The sequence below is a fragment of the Dromiciops gliroides genome, chromosome 2, assembly GCF_019393635.1.
Source record: "Dromiciops gliroides isolate mDroGli1 chromosome 2, mDroGli1.pri, whole genome shotgun sequence".
Lineage (NCBI taxonomy): Eukaryota > Metazoa > Chordata > Mammalia > Microbiotheria > Microbiotheriidae > Dromiciops > Dromiciops gliroides.
The window spans coordinates 105,458,753-105,476,417 of NC_057862.1; the positions used below are offsets into that span (position 1 = coordinate 105,458,753).

Sequence of the window (17,665 nt, forward strand, 5' to 3'; positions counted from 1 at the left end):
TTAGCTTCAAACCTTAAACTAAGTTGTTTGTGAGATGAACATTTTGAAAGGAAGGAAGGGAGGGAGGGAGGGCGGAAGGAAGGAAGGAAGGAAGGAAGGAAGGAAGGAAGGAAGGAAGGAAGGAAGGAAGGAAGGAAGGAAGGAAGAAAGAAAGGAAGAAAGGAAGAAAGGAAGAAAGGAAGAAAGGAAGAAAGGAAGAAAGAAAAAAGTAACGTAGTCTTCTCATTGTTAGCTCCATTCATTTCTAGCTCGGATACCTGTTTGGGCATCAAAAAATATTTCTGTATGTTTGTTTGGGAGGTATTTTTTGCTGGCATATCTTTCTGCATTTTCAAAAAGCATCCATGAAAACAGACTAACCTGAGATCAGATTTGTTAGGATAATGAAACTAGTAACAGTAGACCCTCACTTGAAATCAGCAAGAAATCTTTTAAAGTCCTGCCTATAACATATACTCACTGTATGACCATAAATGCGTCACTTAACTTCCCAGTGTCCCTAGACTGCTCTTAGAGACTAGACATTTTAGACGAGTTGCCAGTCTCCATTTGTTCTTGGATTTTCTATTCTTGGAATACTCCACACACCAATGTGCTCACAAGTAAACTTTGGTGGAGGAAGTGTTCACTCTAAGAATTCCCTATAATTATGAAATCATCCTTCCATACTGCCCTTCCCCTTATTTTTTTTTTAATTTCTGAGCAGTTAAAGTGGTATTTTCTTCTGTCTGATCAGTGCCTGGTATTGTACCGGGCTCATAGTAGGTACTTGAAGAATATTTTCTGTTTGTATTATGACTGACCAGACCTTGGAGGGAAGTAGGGATGAAGACATGGGTGTCATTCACCACAGGGAGGAAAGGCACATCCACAAGTAACTCCCACTAAAACAGTTGCCCTTTTGGACCTTTAAATAGTCATACCAATTTTAATTGATGCCAACTGAATGGTAAAATCATATGTGTGTGTGGTGTGTTCATGCAAGCCTGCCCTTGTGCCCATGCTCATAAACAAGGTGTTAGGAGGAACATAGCTACCCACCTCATAGTCATGTTTCTCTTTGTTTGTGAATAATGGCAAGCCAAGCACTCAGCACCTTTTTTTTTCCCAGCCTCTACCTTGTTTAGTTGCAACTGGAGAGGGACTAATTTATGCTAATTCCAAAGAACAAGCTGAAGCCTATTTATCATAAGAGTTTCCATTCCTCAGCAAAATACACACAAACATGCCTAAGTGTTAGGAAAACTGAACTATGCACTGCTACTGGCTGCTGGCTGCGGCAATAATAGTATTGTTTCTATGCAGGGCCTGGGTCTGCATCTGAGAGCCACTAAACAAAGAGGGCAGTGGTACTCAAGCCTTAAGCAGCGCTAATGCTGCCTTCCTAGGACCACTGATGCAGAGGGCCTCAAAAGATAATGGGAATTTAGCATGCAAGATCCTGGAACTGATTTTTCTACTAGGTTCTACCAATTGCTTTCCAGTTTGGAAGCTTAGAGTCAGAATGACTAAGGCAGATGCTCATAGTATTCTGCTATGAATGATTAGGAATGGAACTGCAGGTCTAACCCTGGGGGAGTATATTGACGTGGGAAGGGAAGTTGAGAGAGAAGCAAGTGTCCATTCTATCTTGTAGAAGTGTGCTGATTCTGTCTCTGGGAGTCTCTTTGCATTTGCCATTCATTTCAAATGTCAAATGCTCTTTTAAAAGCAAGGACAACGTTCTTTGTTGTTCCTGATACTATTGACAGGGTTGTAAGCACATAGTGTTTGAAAGAGTGTAACAGGAAACCTCAGTTCACACTCTGTGTATGCCATTGGCTTGCTGTGGGTGACCTTGGGCAATTCACTTAGGATCAGAGGATAACAGGTGTAGGGAAGGGAAGGGAGCAAGCATTTATTTAGTGACTACTGTGTACCTGGCACCATGCTAAGAACTTGATAAATATTTTTTCCATTTGATCCTCACCACAACCCTGGGACTTAGTTTGTTCAGGCATTCCTCAATTGATGAGTATTACTAAGTCAGTGTAGACTGATGATGCCCTTCTTTCTCTGAACAAAACCTCCCTACTTTCTTCTGATGAGGAGCCCTGAAGCCAGAACTAAGATTAGGTATTTATTTGCCCTAGGCAAGATCTGTAAATTCAGTTCCCCTGTGTTTCACTATCCATAGGAGGCTTTGAGCTTTCACTGAAATAATTTGAGACTTGATTTGTCACAAAATAAATCCTTGTATACCAGAGCAAAGCTATCTGGAATTTGAAATGAATGCATGTATGAAAAGTAGTATTTGAAAGCTTGTTATGTCCCATGGAATGTGCCTTTGAGGTCTGTCTGCTTTGCCTATTCCTAGTCTCAGATCCGCCTGAAGCGTCTTTCAACCCCTCTGGTACTGGCACTTCCTTTGCTTAGGTTAGGAAGTGCCTTGTTTTACATCAGTATGAAATCATTTTTGCCTTAGGCATCCTAATACCCCGGAAGCCTCCCTAGTCTAGTGGCCACTGGCTTGACCTCTCACATACACACTTCCCTTCTTCATTTCACAGCCAAGTTGTCCCCAAATTCCCAAAGCAATAAAAAGTGCCTTGATTTCAAAGCCTTCGGAAAGTTGAACACACTAAAGTATGTAAGCCCATTCTCTTAGGAAGAAGATATGACTTGTGTTTCTAATTATCCCTTCTTTGGGTTGGTTAATGGGGAATCTTAGAAGAGATACTGCAAACTAGCTGGGATCTAACCTGGAAAAGCCAAGATGGGAAACAGAGGCAGCTTCCAGGGACTGTCAGTGATTACCAATGGTTCAGTAGTCACCTATGCTGTTAACTTTGCACCTGGGCAACTGGAAAAGAGCATGCCCCTCTTGCTTCAGACAGAGATGAGCTACAGAAAATGATGCTTAAAGGTCATTCACAACTCTGAGTAACAGACTTTGTGTAAATGGGTGGAAGATAAAGGTCACTGCCCTATGATTGGAGAGGGTATGCTTGACTTTTATTTTTCTTTCTGGTTGAGGTATGTAATATTTGAAAAATACCATGTTCTAAGGTTCAGGAGCTTTCTATCAAGTGGAATCATTAAAAATACACCAAGTTAAAAAAATACACCAAGTTAGGGAGGGAGGTAATTGAGAGGTTTGAGGGAGAAACAAGAAAAATTCTTAGGAGGGAACATGTTAAGTACTAACCCAGAACTTGTGAAGTACCTGGGAGGGGAATACATCTTTAAAAATGCATTTTGACAATGACCTCAGTTAATTATTCTTTAGAGTCCTGATCTCTGTGAGATGGTAATGGGAAGGGGGGTGGGGCACAAAATTCCAATGGTTCCTTTAAGGAGGAAAGTACTAATGCTTATGAAGAGCATGGTGGATGGACTTGGGGTTGGCTTTCTTAGAAAAATATTCATTATATTGATAGTTTTGTGCCTGTCTTAGTGTGTGTGTGCATGTGTTTTACAGGGAAAGGGGAGAAATAATGCACAGATATATTTTTTAAAATTTTCAATCTGATTATTTTGATCCCTTCTTGGAGAAATGATGAATATTAAAATCAGTAAATGGAAATACTTACACACATACATATACAGTTGCATGTATGGAAATCTTAAAATGAAAACTGGCTGACCACATAACCAGTATAACGTACGAATTATTTTTCGGGTGTTGGTTGGACTAAATGGCTTCTGGGGTTTCTTCCAACTATGAAATTCTATACTTTTGAATTTTGACAAAGAGGCATATATGTAGCCCATATTTTGCCTTTCCTTGCCTTTGTATATATTATTCCCCAACCCAGTGTACCTCTCTGCCCCCAGTAGAGTGTCTTGAAGACACTGACTTTTATTTTTATCATGTTCATCCCCAGGTACCTGGGATATAGTATAGTAGACACTTAACACATTATTTTTGAATCTGATTAAGTCGAATGGATGTAATTAATCATTTCCATGAAAACATGACATAAAATGAAATAATGTTACAGGGAACAGTTATTGCCATAGGAACCATGTTATAAATAGGTAATTGAACATATGTCATTTGAGAAGAATTTTGCCATTAAGATTTGATTATAATGAATTGGATTATATAATTCAGTAAACATTTATTAGATGCCTATGTCCAAGGCACTAAGCTAGGTTCCAGGCATGCAAGAGAAAAAAAGAAATGTAATAGCCTCTGCTTTTTTTAGTTAATTGGATGGTTGAGGGGGAAGGAAGGAGGAAAAATATGTAGACAATTAAATATATACTTGATAATTTGAAGAAAAAAAAGGAGTAAGAACAGTGATGGAGAGATAAGGAAAACAAACCTTTGTGGAAAAAGTGCTATGTTAGCAAAGCCTTGAATGATTCTAAAGAGGCCAATTCAACTCAGCAAGCATTTACCTAATACCTACTGTTTGCAAAACTCTGAGCAAGGCACTGGGATAAAATGACAAAATGAAGACATAATTCCCTGACCTCAAAGAATTCATATTCTACTATGTAGAGGTGAAGGAATGAATATCAGGCACAGAAGTAAAAAACACATACAAAGATACGGAAATGGGAGATGAAATACCAAGATCAAGGGACAGTTAGTGGGCCAGTGTGGCTAGAACAGTGAATATGCAATAGGAACAAATCTAGAAAGGTAGGTGGAAGCTATCTTGGGTAGGGTTTTCAAACCTCAGCTGAGGAGCTAGCATTTTGGCCCAGAGGCAACAGGACTCCAATATTTGAGAAGAAACTTAGGTACAATTAAGATTAATTCAGTGGCAGGAGAGAGTAGAAATTAGAAAGAGGAGAGACAGAAAGCAGGAAAATCAATTTTAGAGTCTGTTGCAATAATCTAGTTGAAAAGTCATGAGGTCTTACATTAGGGTTGTGTCTGTGAGCGAGGACAAGGGGATGAATGTGAAATAGGTGTTAGGAGTTGACTCAACAGGTTCTAGAAACCGCTTGACCATCAGGTCGAGGGAGAAAGAGAAGTCATGAATGACTGAAGCTCTGAACTTAGATGACTGGAAGGATAGTTGTACCCTTAATCAAAGGGGAAAAGACTAAAGGAGATTGGGTTAATGGGGGAAGAGAGTGAGGTTCGCTTTAGCCATAGCTTGAAGATGAGGTTATTATGGGACAGAGGTCTAGCGAGCACTTAGAAATAGGAAGCTTGAATTCAAGAGAGATATTAAAGCTGGATATATAGAACTGGGAATTATTTGGACTGAGATGATCATTTGGAAGAAGGATGCATTTAAAGGGTAGGAAAATGAGTTCCATTTTGAACATCAAAGGAATCTAAGTCATTAAAAATAATACAAAATGGGGCAGCTAGGTGGTGCAGTGGATAGAGCACCGGCCCTGGATTCAGGAGTACCTGAGTTCAAATCTGGCCTCAAACACTTAACACTTACTAGCTGTGTGACCCTGGGCAAGTCACTTAACCTCAATTGCCACACTAAAAAAAAAAAAATACAAAATGACTTTGGTAGAGGCAGCATTGTTCTCCCATGTATCTTATCATGCCTGTTTGATGTTTGATATTGGAATCTTCTTGGATGTTTATACCTTGCACTTTTCACCCATAGCATTTCTCATTATTATTGTTTCTTTATCCTTTTCTCTTCCAGCCCCACTTGTGGACCTCACCCCAAGTCACAGTGGGTCAGCAATGCTCATGCTACTCTCTGTGGTGTTTGTAGGCCTGGCCGTGTTCGTCATCTACAAGTTCAAAAGGTGCGTGGCTCTCCCTTTGCCCTCTTCATCCCCCAGCTGCCAACTCCATCCCCCTTGCCCCAGGTTAAAAAGTGTGATGTAGCAGTGGCATGTGTCTGGTGTGCACAGCAATTGACAGTTTTTGTTAATGTTTTAGGAAGATCCCGGGCCTTAATGTTTATGCCCAGATGCAGAATGAGAAAGAGCAAGAGCTGATCAGCCCAGTCAGTCACAGTGAAAACAGGCCCAATATCACTCAGGCTGAGCTGAGGAACCCTGACCAATTTATAGATGAGAAGTTGGACCCACGGCCCATAGGTAAATAATTTCCAGCAGCCAATAGCTGGGCAGTCTGAAGAGTAATTGGCTAAATCTTTTCTACCCCTTTTCCCAGCTTAAGACCCCTGTCTTCTGCTCTGTTAATTAACATCCTTGGTAGGAACTAAGCTAAGCTATCAATTTACTTTCCCTCACTTTGTTTTTACTTTGACAGAAAGTAAAATAATAATGTGAGGCCTTCCTGTCTCTGTCCAATAGTTTTCTCCTTAGTTGTCTCCTGTCTTTCATAAAACTGCCCTGGGACTCTCACTAACACATGTGTTTTCTGACATTTATGTGAATGAGAGAAAAGTATCTGCTCTGAAAAAAACAAAATCTTAGGGGTTGTGGGTGGCCTGGTGGAGGGGTTAAAGTGGGATGGTTTGGGGAGTGGTAAGTATGGACCAATAGCTAGGTGCACCAAATCAAATGGGACCCATAACACAGGAGGAAGGAGAGAGGGTGAGAGAAAGGGGGGGCGGGGAGAGAACGAGAGAGTGAGAGAGAGCGAGAGCAAGAGCGAGAGAGAGCAAGACAGAGAGAGAGAGAGAGAGAGAGAGAGAGAATGAGAATGAGAATGAGAATGAGAATGAATATCCTCAGGTCCATGGCAAAGGAGAAATTACTGCTCCTAAAGGTTGGGGGAATGGGGTGGGGAGGACTTTCAGGTTGGTTTTCCCCAAGTAGGCACTACTTCAAAAATCCACCAGTAATGTAGAAAGGAGTCCTGGAGGGTGAGGAGGGATGCAAGGCATCCTGGGGATTTGTTATGGGAAAGGAGCAATCAAACATTCTATACTGCATCCTCAGGGAGCAGATTTCACTTAAAGTTAAAAGAATTGGGTGAGGGAGGGAGATGCCATTGCAGAGGGGAATGCCAAGTGCCTGCTTTGTTTGCTTCTCACCCTGCAAACAGAATCTGAGGTGCACTTCAAATGTATTTAAAGAGAGCTCCCCCTTTATCTGCAGAGTTGCTGATTTCAGCTAAGTTGTGCTTGGGAATCAGAGAGCTAGAGAGAGATGTGCTGCTCAGGCCCAAATTGCTAAATGCTCATTATATGGAGGCCCCCTTTTTCCCCCAGGAAGCTAAACAATAAATGGAGCTACATTTCGGGTGGTAACTCTCTCTGTGTGGTTCCTCCAGTCTGTTAGCATCCGGAGTTGAGCCATAAATGGTCTCATCTCAGCCCCACGCTGCAGACTTTGGCTGATGCATTTTATACATCACTATCCATGCTTCACTCTAACTTGATAATACCAAGTCGCCTAGAAACCCCTTACATATGACTTTCAATATGTTACTGGAAAAAATGAGTAGCTAAATGAAAACATAACCCTGTCTTTAAATGGATATTGGAGAGGTCTGTAGATGTATTAAGGGAAAATTTCAATGTAATAACTCTGCCAGTATTGTAGGTAATAATAACAACTGCAGTCACATCTGGTGTCCAATTTTCCCAATGCATTTTCCTCTATTTGGGGAGACAGGGTGATAAATGTGTAATTGCTTTGGTTAAAACGAAAAAAAAATGCTTTTCTGTCCTCAAGTCCAGAGCAGTATTCACCCTGTCTAGTCGCTTTTAAAGCTTCTAAGTGAATTTTTCTTGGGTCATTTGATTCTCAATCCTATTTCCAGGGGTGGGAAGCCCAGTTACTGTTTACCTTATTAGAGCAGCCATCCCTCCATCTCCAGGAACATCGCTCAGCAGATTGCAAAGTCTTTGACACCTTTTCATTTCAAATGTCATTAAATGAGTAAGTGTTACACATTTTCTCTTAGGAGAGTAGCTTTACCCTCCCCTCCCTCCCCTTCTGCTCAACCTGGTGAATCATCTCTCCGATTGAAAAGAGCAAGACATGCCACTCCACCTTCTACGCCAAAGCGGGGACCTTCCGGGGCACACTTTACAATTTAAAGAAAAAAACCCCAAAGGCGGAGACCTGCTGATCTGATCGGGAAAGAATTTCGCTCTTGTCTCGAGTGCATCATCGTTTCCTGTCCACTAACTCTATTTTTTTTTCCCCTTTGTTGTTCTGTTTCCTATTTTGCCAGGAAGTATTTCCATAGTTGCTGAGAATCAAAGCACAAAAGAAATCCCTACCTATGTAAATGTTTGGAGGACGCCAGTAAAAAAACAAAAACAAAAAAACAAAAACAAAAACAAACAAAAACAAAAACAAACAAACAAAAACACATTAAAAACACTCACTGCATCGGGACTTTTTAATTCTTCAGACACAGACAACAAGGGTTTTTAGCTTTAAACCTGTGCATGTGGACATGATCCTGAGAACACGTTCGGAGGGGCGGTGTACAGGTGCTCTATTTTAATGGAAAACGCTCCCCTCTTCCCTTCCTTCTTCTCTCTCTTTTTTCTGATCCGTCGTGTTTGTAGGAGATTCATAACAAATAGAGACCAAGGAAATTTGCATGTATTTTTTGGGGGAAGTATTCTTGGCTCTAGATTTAACAGCAATTTTAGCACTAAAGCCCACTGGGTTGGGTTAGCCACCCAGGGCAATTTCATAAGACACAAAAGAGATGCCACACAGGAGTTCTGAAACCCTGGGCTCTTTCTCTGTTAATTTCCCTTATTTCTGTTTTCCTGTTTGATTTCCCTTCTGCCCCTCCATTAGACAGCAGTGGCTCTTCATGCTCTGTGTCTCCAGGGGGAAAAGGGGCAATCGGTGCAGATAATGGGAAGCATCAGGCTCGGAAGAGTGAGGCAGGGAGATAAGTTGAAAATGGGCATTTCTTTCCCATCCATCTATTTCTAGTGGCTCCAATATCCATGTTTCAGAAGGGACTCACTTCCCTCTTCTTGTAGTTCCTCACAGTATCAGTAGGATGCAAGTCCTCATTTTACCACTAATTTGACCTTTCATCCATTATTTTCATTTCTGAACCAAATCACTTTTCCTATGCTCCCACTACTGCCTTTATTTAATTCCCCCACTCCCAAGTGGATCAAGGCATCTAGCTGCCTCACCTTTCTGTTTTTTTCAGCCTTGTTGTCAGTTTTCCCCTCCTCCTGTTTCTGAATATAAACTCTACCATAGCCTTTCCTATTATCTGACGGACATTACATTTATATTCTGTCCCACTGAGTTCCCATTTTCACTAAAGCCTCTTACAAATTTCTCTCTGTGTTGGAGTTGCCAATGAATTGGGAGGTAGCCTGGATTAGGGGAAAGAACACTGAGTTGGGAGTCAAAATATCTTGATTCTACTCTTGTCTTTGCCACTTACTGTGACTGTGAGCAATTATTTCCTCTGTATGGGTCCTAGTTTCCTCTGTAAATTGATAGGTGTGGTCTCACTGAAGAGTCTATAACTAACCTGGCTCCTATACAAGAAGAGGGATCTAGCTCCACACATTGTACCTTCTGTCCTAGAACCCCCAACCTCAAGCCAATTTTAAAATTGTCAATGGATCCCCCCAAAATATTTTATATGTGAGAGGGTGCTATTCAAGTCAGCTTGAGATTGGGTCATATATTTTGGAGAAGGGAATCAGAAGGGTTGTTGATGCCTAACTAGACCCCATATGGTTAAACCAGTGTCCCTTCAATGAGGCAATTCACTAGAAAATGTTATATTTCTGTTACTTTATATGTGATTCACCTTCCCTTCACCGCCTGCTCTGTCCCTCCCCCCAACACACATATTACTTTATGTTTTACTCTGAAGCGAGGAAACATTACCCAATCCCTTCTCATTGTAAAGTGGCAATGTGCATGTGATTTTAAGCTGACTTAAGCTCTAAAAGGGCTGTCAGCGCCATACTTAAAGGAAACCCATTTTAGAAACTACACAGTTCTAAGAGAAATAAACCAAGGTTTTTTAGATAGCAAAGATGATATTTTTGGCTATCTTGATGGTCCTGGTAGTGACACAAACACACACAAACACATATCCATCAATATTCTGTTTTAAATATAAGGGGGAAAAAGAAAAGGATAAATCAGGCAGAACACAGCAAAGCAAGTCAGTAAAAAAAGTACGATGGCACTCAAATTATTCCAGGATCTTCCCTGGTGTGGACCAGAAAAATCACAGAAGAAGGAATAAATAGACTGGAAAATAGAGGAAGTATAGGAGAAAGCCCCAAGGACTTGGGGGTAGAGAGAGTCCAGAGTCCAGCCTCAGTAATAGGGAAAAGCAGTCCTGTCTTTCCACTCTAGAGATTAACCTCATCACTCCCCTGGGGCCTTTCCACAGGACGTGATGGTTTCAGGATAATACCCATGGTGTAGTGAGTTCAATACCCATCATTGGACCAGCCCCAGCAGGGACTGTCTATGTCTCCTTTTGCCTCAGCTCTAGAAGGGTCCTTTGGGAGCTTTCTAAAGCTTTTCCTACAGTCTATTTTCTGCTTGGAAATCTAGGTTTAAACTTAGAAGCTGGATGCCTTTGGTAATTACCACTTTGGTGCTCCTGTCCCACAAAAGACACACTTGTTGACCTATACCATTAAAGGTTTCTATTTGAATCTGGAAGATGGGTTGATTAGTGTGCAGCAGAGTAATGTTAGTGACAACATAGGGAAGCCTTAGATGTATAGTTCCAATGTCATTAAATGGAGAAAAAGAATCATCTTCTTAACCTAGTATTAGAATCAGGGGTGGGCATTAAGTTATGGAGACTGGTCACTGATGACCACTTTGAAAAATAGCAACTCATGTTATCTGAGAGTGAGGCAGCAGGGGAGGGGTGGACAGAGCATCGAGTTGTAGGAATTGAGATCTGGGCCACTAACTGGTTATAAAATGTTGGGAAGTCATTGTCCCACTCTATCTAGGCTTCGTTTTTGTCATTTTTTAAATGAAGAAACCAAACTCGATGATCTCTAATATCCCATATTGCTCTGATATTCTGTTCGACAGGATCCACTTCTCACAAACACCACCCCCACAACCTCCCATTGTCTTGAAGATTACCCCCTGAGATCCAGGCACTAGGCTAAAGAGTTGTGGGAAGAATCAGATCTCTCCCCTGTGGGCCCAATTATGCCTTCCAGAGGAGGCATCTAGGAGGAATAGGGATTGAGAGGGAATCAAGTGCCTACCCCTATTTGCCAGTAACAGAGAGGGAACTGCAGCAGGATCATGGCTGGTTTAGGGAGTCATTGGTCAAAACATGGGAGGAGCCATTTTAAGAAACAGGCAGGATGCGATGCAAACCCAGAGTCAGGTCCGATTTCAGACCTTTATTTAAACTCTGAAGGAAAAATGTGCAAACCTCACCCTAAACAAAGGGCCAGCAGCTTCCTTGCCTTGTTGCTAATTAGACTCACCCCTCCAAAATGCAGAGGTTGGCTTTGCTTTTTTCAGGAGTTCCAAACAGCAACTTCCAGAGCAATGGGACGCTTGACAGCTGTTCTGTGTTTTCCAGAATTCCAACTGAGCATTGAAATCCCTCATTAGCCAACTTATTTTTATAGGAAGCCAATTAAAAAAATGAAAGTTTTCTTATCGTATTGGAACTACTTCTAATTTTAAAATGACTTTTTTGATGTATTTTTTGGTTAAATAAGATGTAGTGTAATGTATAATTGCTATTGTTTATTGCTTTTACAATCATATTTATTAAACAGATAATGTCTCTAACACTGCTGCCTTTGTGTATCTGTCCCTTTATTGTCCTGCTCCCTTTAGGGGATGGTACTAGAAGGTCTCTGGCATTCCATTTTTACTATAAAGCCAATCATATTCTGCATACCAAAATTCAACCTGTATCTTCAACTGGGTGTGATAGGGATTCTATGCTCTCCTAAATTATTCCATTTTAATTAAGAAGATATGCCATGCTAAGAGAAATAATGATTTTCTTGTTATTGTTAGAAAGCAGATACAATGAATGGGGTGAGAGAAAAAAACAACTAACTTTTCCATCTATGTTGACAGAGTTGTACCTAAGGTGGGATAACAGAGTTTTGCCTCAGAGTGAATAATTTAAAGAGTGCCAACAGCACTATTCTAGGGGCAATTCCTCCTATACCTACCCTGATAGCATCAGTGGCCAAGGATGCTTCTTCATCTTCCACTTCTCTCAGTTATTCAATGGTGTATTAGGAAGCTGTACCCTAAGAAACAGTATTCTCCAACTTGTCACAGCTTCATTTATGGCTCTGGATACTAAGAATTATTATCTGGGGTGGGGGATCAAAATTTGCCCTCTCAAAATGTATCCAGAATCCCTTCCAGTGTATTATTGAAGAATTTCACTGGGATAACATGATATGTCAAGGAATTCATCTGCAGAGTCCCATTTGGCTGGATCCAAGTTTGGAGAAAACAAGGTAAGTTTGACCACATATCCTTTTGGCTTTGTGATCCTGTCTTGGGCAACAGCAAATAAACCCAGCAGGTCTTCCAAATACTAATATAAGTCAGTAAACATTAAGCACCTACTTAGTCAATGTATTGTACTACATACTAGGTCTCTGGCTTCATGGAATTTATACTCTCGTAAGGGTATATGGCAGGGGATATAGATAATATATCAATGAATTAGAAAGGTAGAGTGTTCTCTTTTGAGGTTTGAAAGAATATATGTCAAGAATATATGAGCCCTAGTTCTCCATTGGCCTTTCCCAGATCTGCCTAGGTTGAAATGACATTGTCAAAATTGAAAAGTGCCTCTCTGTCCTAACATATTACAAGGCTACAAGTGATCCTTTTTCTTCAATTAATAATAATTATAATAGTTAGCATTTATATATGATTTTGAGCTTTGCAAAGAACTTTACAAATACGATCTCATTTGATCCTCACAACAGCCCTGGGAGGTAGGTGCTATTATTAATTATCCCCATTTGACAGATGAAGCAGTCAGAGGTGAAGTGACGGGCCCAGAGTCACATAGCTAGTAATCATCTGAGGTAGTTTTGGAACTCAGATCTTTCTGATTCTAGCTTTAGGGTTCTATCCTTTTCTTCAGGCTACATTACTTGAGGATTCATTTCTTTGAAGTTTGTAGTAAGGCTGATGGTTGATCATGGCTATGTCCTTTCGCCCTGTGACAAATGAAAAACCTAAGAGAGTTTTGCGGTAATTAATAATCAGTTTTAGGCTAGCTAACAATCAATAAACTCTTGGTCAGTGGATTCTCTTGGCAACTAAAGACCAAAAACCATGGAGAGACTGAAAGCCTTAATATGCTTTTGGAAAAGGGGATGTCCTTACAGGTAAAAATCAGTCCTGATTGGGGGACACTTAATGAGGAAGGGGGTTAGGAATCTTTCTGCTCCTCATGCTGAGAATGTGGCTTGATCATGAGACTCAGCCACCAGTATTAATCTGGATAGGGAATCCATCACCACCTGGACCACTCTGGTTGTTGTTTTTTTTTTCCTTCTTGAGCTGGGTTACCCTAAAGTGAGTTACAAGGACAGAGCTATCCTCCTTGGGGCAAAAACTCACAGACTGGATTCTGTTTATAATGTCCGCTATCCTGATTGCGTGAAGTCCAGCCCAATATTGGGGAGCATGTTTCCCGAGGATCAGGGGTAATCTCATCAATCAGCCATGTCCTTCAGAGACTGACTGAGTGATCTTCTACAGGAGCTTGGCCCTAAATGAGGAAATCAAAGAGAAAGAAGCCTTAGTTCTAATTTAATAATTGGTTGTAAATATTAATAGCAAAATAATCATTTCTCTCACCACCAAGGAAATAGAATATTCCCTGCCATTTCTGTCCTGCCTCATTAAGTGTCCCCATGTCCCCCATATCACTCCTGATAATTCTAATGTAGGGAACAGGTCAATTTAATGGAAAAAGCCTTGGAGTCAGAAGATACGGAAGTGAGACCCTGCCAACTGAATTAGAGATTTTGTGCAGGGAAAAGCTCTAGAAGGTCATCTAGTCAACCTTATTTTATAGATGGAGAGACTGAGGCCCAAAGCAGTAAGGCAACCTGCCAAATGATACACAACTACTAACTGGTAGAGATGGGCTTCAGACCTCTGAGTTCTGGCTCCAACAGTCAATTCATCTTAAACACTCAGTTTTGTCATCTGTATGAGGAGATAATATAATACTACTTCCTTACTGAATCATGAGGATGAAATAAAATGGTGTATATCAAAGTTCTTTGTAACAACAGTAATTTTTATTCACCCCCATTCTTTATGCTACAGGATATCATCTTTGTCTCCCTTTCCTAGGAGCAGTAAGAGCCCTGGGATTAGCATCAGGAGACCTGCCTTTACTTCCCATCCAACATTTCCCATGTGACCTTGGGCAAATCACTTCTATTTTTTTAACTGTAGCTTCCTCAGTAAAATTAGGAGGTTGGACTAAATGACCTTCAAGGTTCCACTTCTAAGCTCTAAGACTCTATTATTCAATTTAAATTATTACTATTGCAATTACTATAATTACTGCTACTACTAGTAGTAGTATTACTGCTGGGGAGTTATAACTGCTGGTTAATATTATTACTTAAAAAGAGGGGACAGGGTGATATTGCTAAACTTTGGGGCGTGATTAAAATTTTGTCGAAGGTTCTTCAATTCAAACCTTCTCTCACCTTGCTTACCCCTTTAATGACATTTGTTATTTATAGTACTTGGAATGATACAGTCTTGCCTCTATTTTTTAAGCTGCAACTTAAGTGGCAGTATTTTCAGAACCCTGTTTAGGCACTAATTTGATTCAAGATAATTATATTTTGGGGGAAAAAAGATTGTTTGCAAAAACTGACCGACATCACTCTGATTACTTTGATTATCTGGAACAACACATGCATAAATGTAATGGATAGAGAAATGTAATTGGAGTCAGAAATACTGAGTTTGAATCCTGCTTCAAATACTTATTTCCTCTGTGATTGTGAGAAAATCACTTAATCATCTCAACCTCACTTTTCCTATCTAACCATCTCAATTTCATTTTCCCTATCTATAAAATGAGGATAATTATGGTAACTACCTCACTGGATGCCATGAGGAGAAACTGAGATAACTGTGCAAAGTGCTTTGCAAACCTTAAAGTTCAATATAAATGCTAGTTTTTGTTATTGTTATAATACACTTTTATAAGTTAGTCTCAGATCTTGGAAGACCTGGGTTCAATGATTTCAAGCCCTGGTTATTCCACAAACTGTCTGCGTGATGCTAGAGATGTCCTCTACTTATGCAGATTGTAAACTAATACAACTAATAGTATTAGAAAGTCATCTGGGGCATTAGTAGAGGAAGCTTATATCACTAATTCTTAAATTAATTATTACTTAGTGAAATTTATTAATTATGAAATGAAATCATAAGTCCTTTTTTTTAAAAAAAAAGAATTTGTAGGAATGTGCATGCATGTGTTATAACACATACACATGCATATAGGCAGCTAAGTGGTGTAGTAAGTAGATAGAGTGCTGGGCCTGGTGTCAGGAAGCCTCATCTTTATGAGTTCAAATCAGGCCTCAGACCTGGGCAAGTGACTTAACCCTGTTTGCCTCAATTTCCTGCTCTGTAAAATGAGCTGGAGAAGGAAATGGCAAACTACTTCTATATTTTTGCCAAGAAAACACCAAATCACATCATGAAGAGTAGGGAATGACTGAAAAAAACCCACAACTTAAAACACTTAGAGATGCATCTGTGTGTGTATGTGCATGCACATGTGTATATATATATATATATATATATATATATATATATATACACACACACACAAACACACACATATATATACATAGATAGAAAGAAAGAAGAGGAAGGAAATAAAGATAGACATACATTTGACTGTATGCATTTAGAATGAGGGAGGTAGACTCAAGGGCCTCTGAGTTCCCCTCTAACTTTAGATCTATGACATATTCTGACTATGTGACCCTGGCCAAATCGCTTAACTTCCGTACTTTGGGCAGTTCTCTAAGGGGATAAGGCTACAGCTTACAGATGAGATGCTGACCTGCCTTGGTAGAGGGAGCTTCTTCAATGGAGAGTTCCCTGTATCATTGAGATCACAGATTTCACCTCCATTCCTATTAATACACATACGCACAAATGCATGTGTGTGTATTTATGTATATATGTATACATACATACACATATGTAGATGTACTTAGTTACACATTTGTATCATCAGCTAGGTAGAGCAGTGGATAGAATGCTGGGTCTAAAGTCAAGAAGACCTGAGTTCAATGTGGCCTCAGATACTTACTAGCTGTGTGGCCCTGGACAAGTCACTTCACCTCTGCTGCCTCAGTTTCTTTAACTGTAAAACAGAGATAATAGTAGCACCTGCCTCCCAGGTGTTGTGTGGCTCAAATGAGATGAAAGATGCTACTTGTGAAGAGCTTAGCAAAAAGATTGGCATATAGTAGGTGTTATATAAATGAGAGCTACTGTTATATATAATATAGGTATGTATATATGTATACATACATATATGTGTGTGTATGTATGTTTGTATATGTATGTGTATATATCTACATATACATCTCCACACCCACACCAGTACATATATAAATAAAGGATCAGTAGCTCCAAATAATTTGAAGTAGGGTGATGATGTCTCTAGAACTTTGCTGACCCTATGATCATAGACTTAGAGTTGGAAGAATCCTCAGAAGCCATCCCTCATTTTAGCGGGGCTGAGGAAACTGAGGCCCAGGAAGGTTATGTGACATGCAAGAGGTCACAAGGATAGCGCGTTTAATTAGGTGAGTTTTGAAGGCATTATTAAGCCAAGTCCTCCACACCCCGTGTTCTTTCTGTTGCTCCATACTGCCGGAGGACAAGGTGTGCTTCTTGAATATATACATATATACAAAGATACATACAATTTACCCCAAAGACAGTGTAGTATCATTGCAAAATCAGGAGGCATCTGAGTTCAGGCCCCAAGATTTATAAGGTTTAGCGTATGTGATCACGAGGAAGCTGAGACTCAGAGACGTTTTCTGTGTCTTTAACCCAGCTAAACATGCAGGATTGTGGTGAGGATGAAATAAGTTTATAAATTAAAGTGATTTTTAGACAAGAGAGCCCTTCCTAAATACCAACCAAAATTATGAATGAATAAAAAAGCTTTTGTAAATGTTTACTTACTGGGTGTACACACTGGGGAATGAAATGGAACTCACACAGTCCCCACTCTCAGGGAGCTCACATGCTAATGGGGAAGAGACACATACATAGAAAGGTTCAGCCAAGTCAAAAGGAAAGTTCTGCACATTCCTTAGGGCGCTGTGCCAAAGCAGATGTTAATGAATGTCATTTCCACTGATAATAGCATGTCAGTTTCTGATGTTGAACCATTTGACAGTGTCAAGGGTTTTGATGGTAAGAAATTTCTTTTCTGGGTCTTCAGTAGCTAATTACATAATTATCATTATCATTCTGTGCATGGGCATGTGTAGAAATGCACACAGAGTACTATACCCACTTATCTATGTATTGTACCTCCAAGTGCTAAGTCTAGGCAAGGCCAGGAATCTTATATGCCATGGGCTTGTGGTAAGGGTTTCACGTGGTTTAGGCTGATGCTTCCCAAGCCAGAGGAAGCCACAGCTGAAATGTTTTGGCTCAGGGTGGAGCTAGAAGCATTAGGTCAATTGCAGAGAACCAGCTGTCTATTGCTGGAGTGCCTACATACACATTCAGGAGCAGGAGGTAGGTAGTTTGTGCTTTGTTTTTTGGT

The 17,665-nt window shown here is 40.2% G+C and overlaps 1 protein-coding gene across 6 annotated transcripts in view; it reads left to right on the forward strand.

The window, feature by feature from the left end:
- The window catches only part of SORCS1 (sortilin related VPS10 domain containing receptor 1), a 766,642-nt gene extending 755,195 nt beyond the window's left edge, over positions 1–11,447 (forward strand). The window contains exons 25-27 of one of the 6 annotated variants that reach the window (XM_043988103.1): positions 5,613–5,718; positions 5,855–6,015; positions 8,069–11,447. In XM_043988103.1, the coding sequence (XP_043844038.1) occupies positions 5,613–5,718; positions 5,855–6,015; positions 8,069–8,274 (473 nt within the window). In that variant the 3' untranslated portion in view covers positions 8,275–11,447. Of the gene's footprint in view, positions 1–5,612; positions 5,719–5,854; positions 6,024–7,795 lie in introns of those variants that run through there. The other 5 variants (XM_043988104.1, XM_043988099.1, XM_043988101.1 and 2 more) reach the window with 5 other exon arrangements.
- Positions 11,448–17,665: the final 6,218 nt, after the last annotated feature.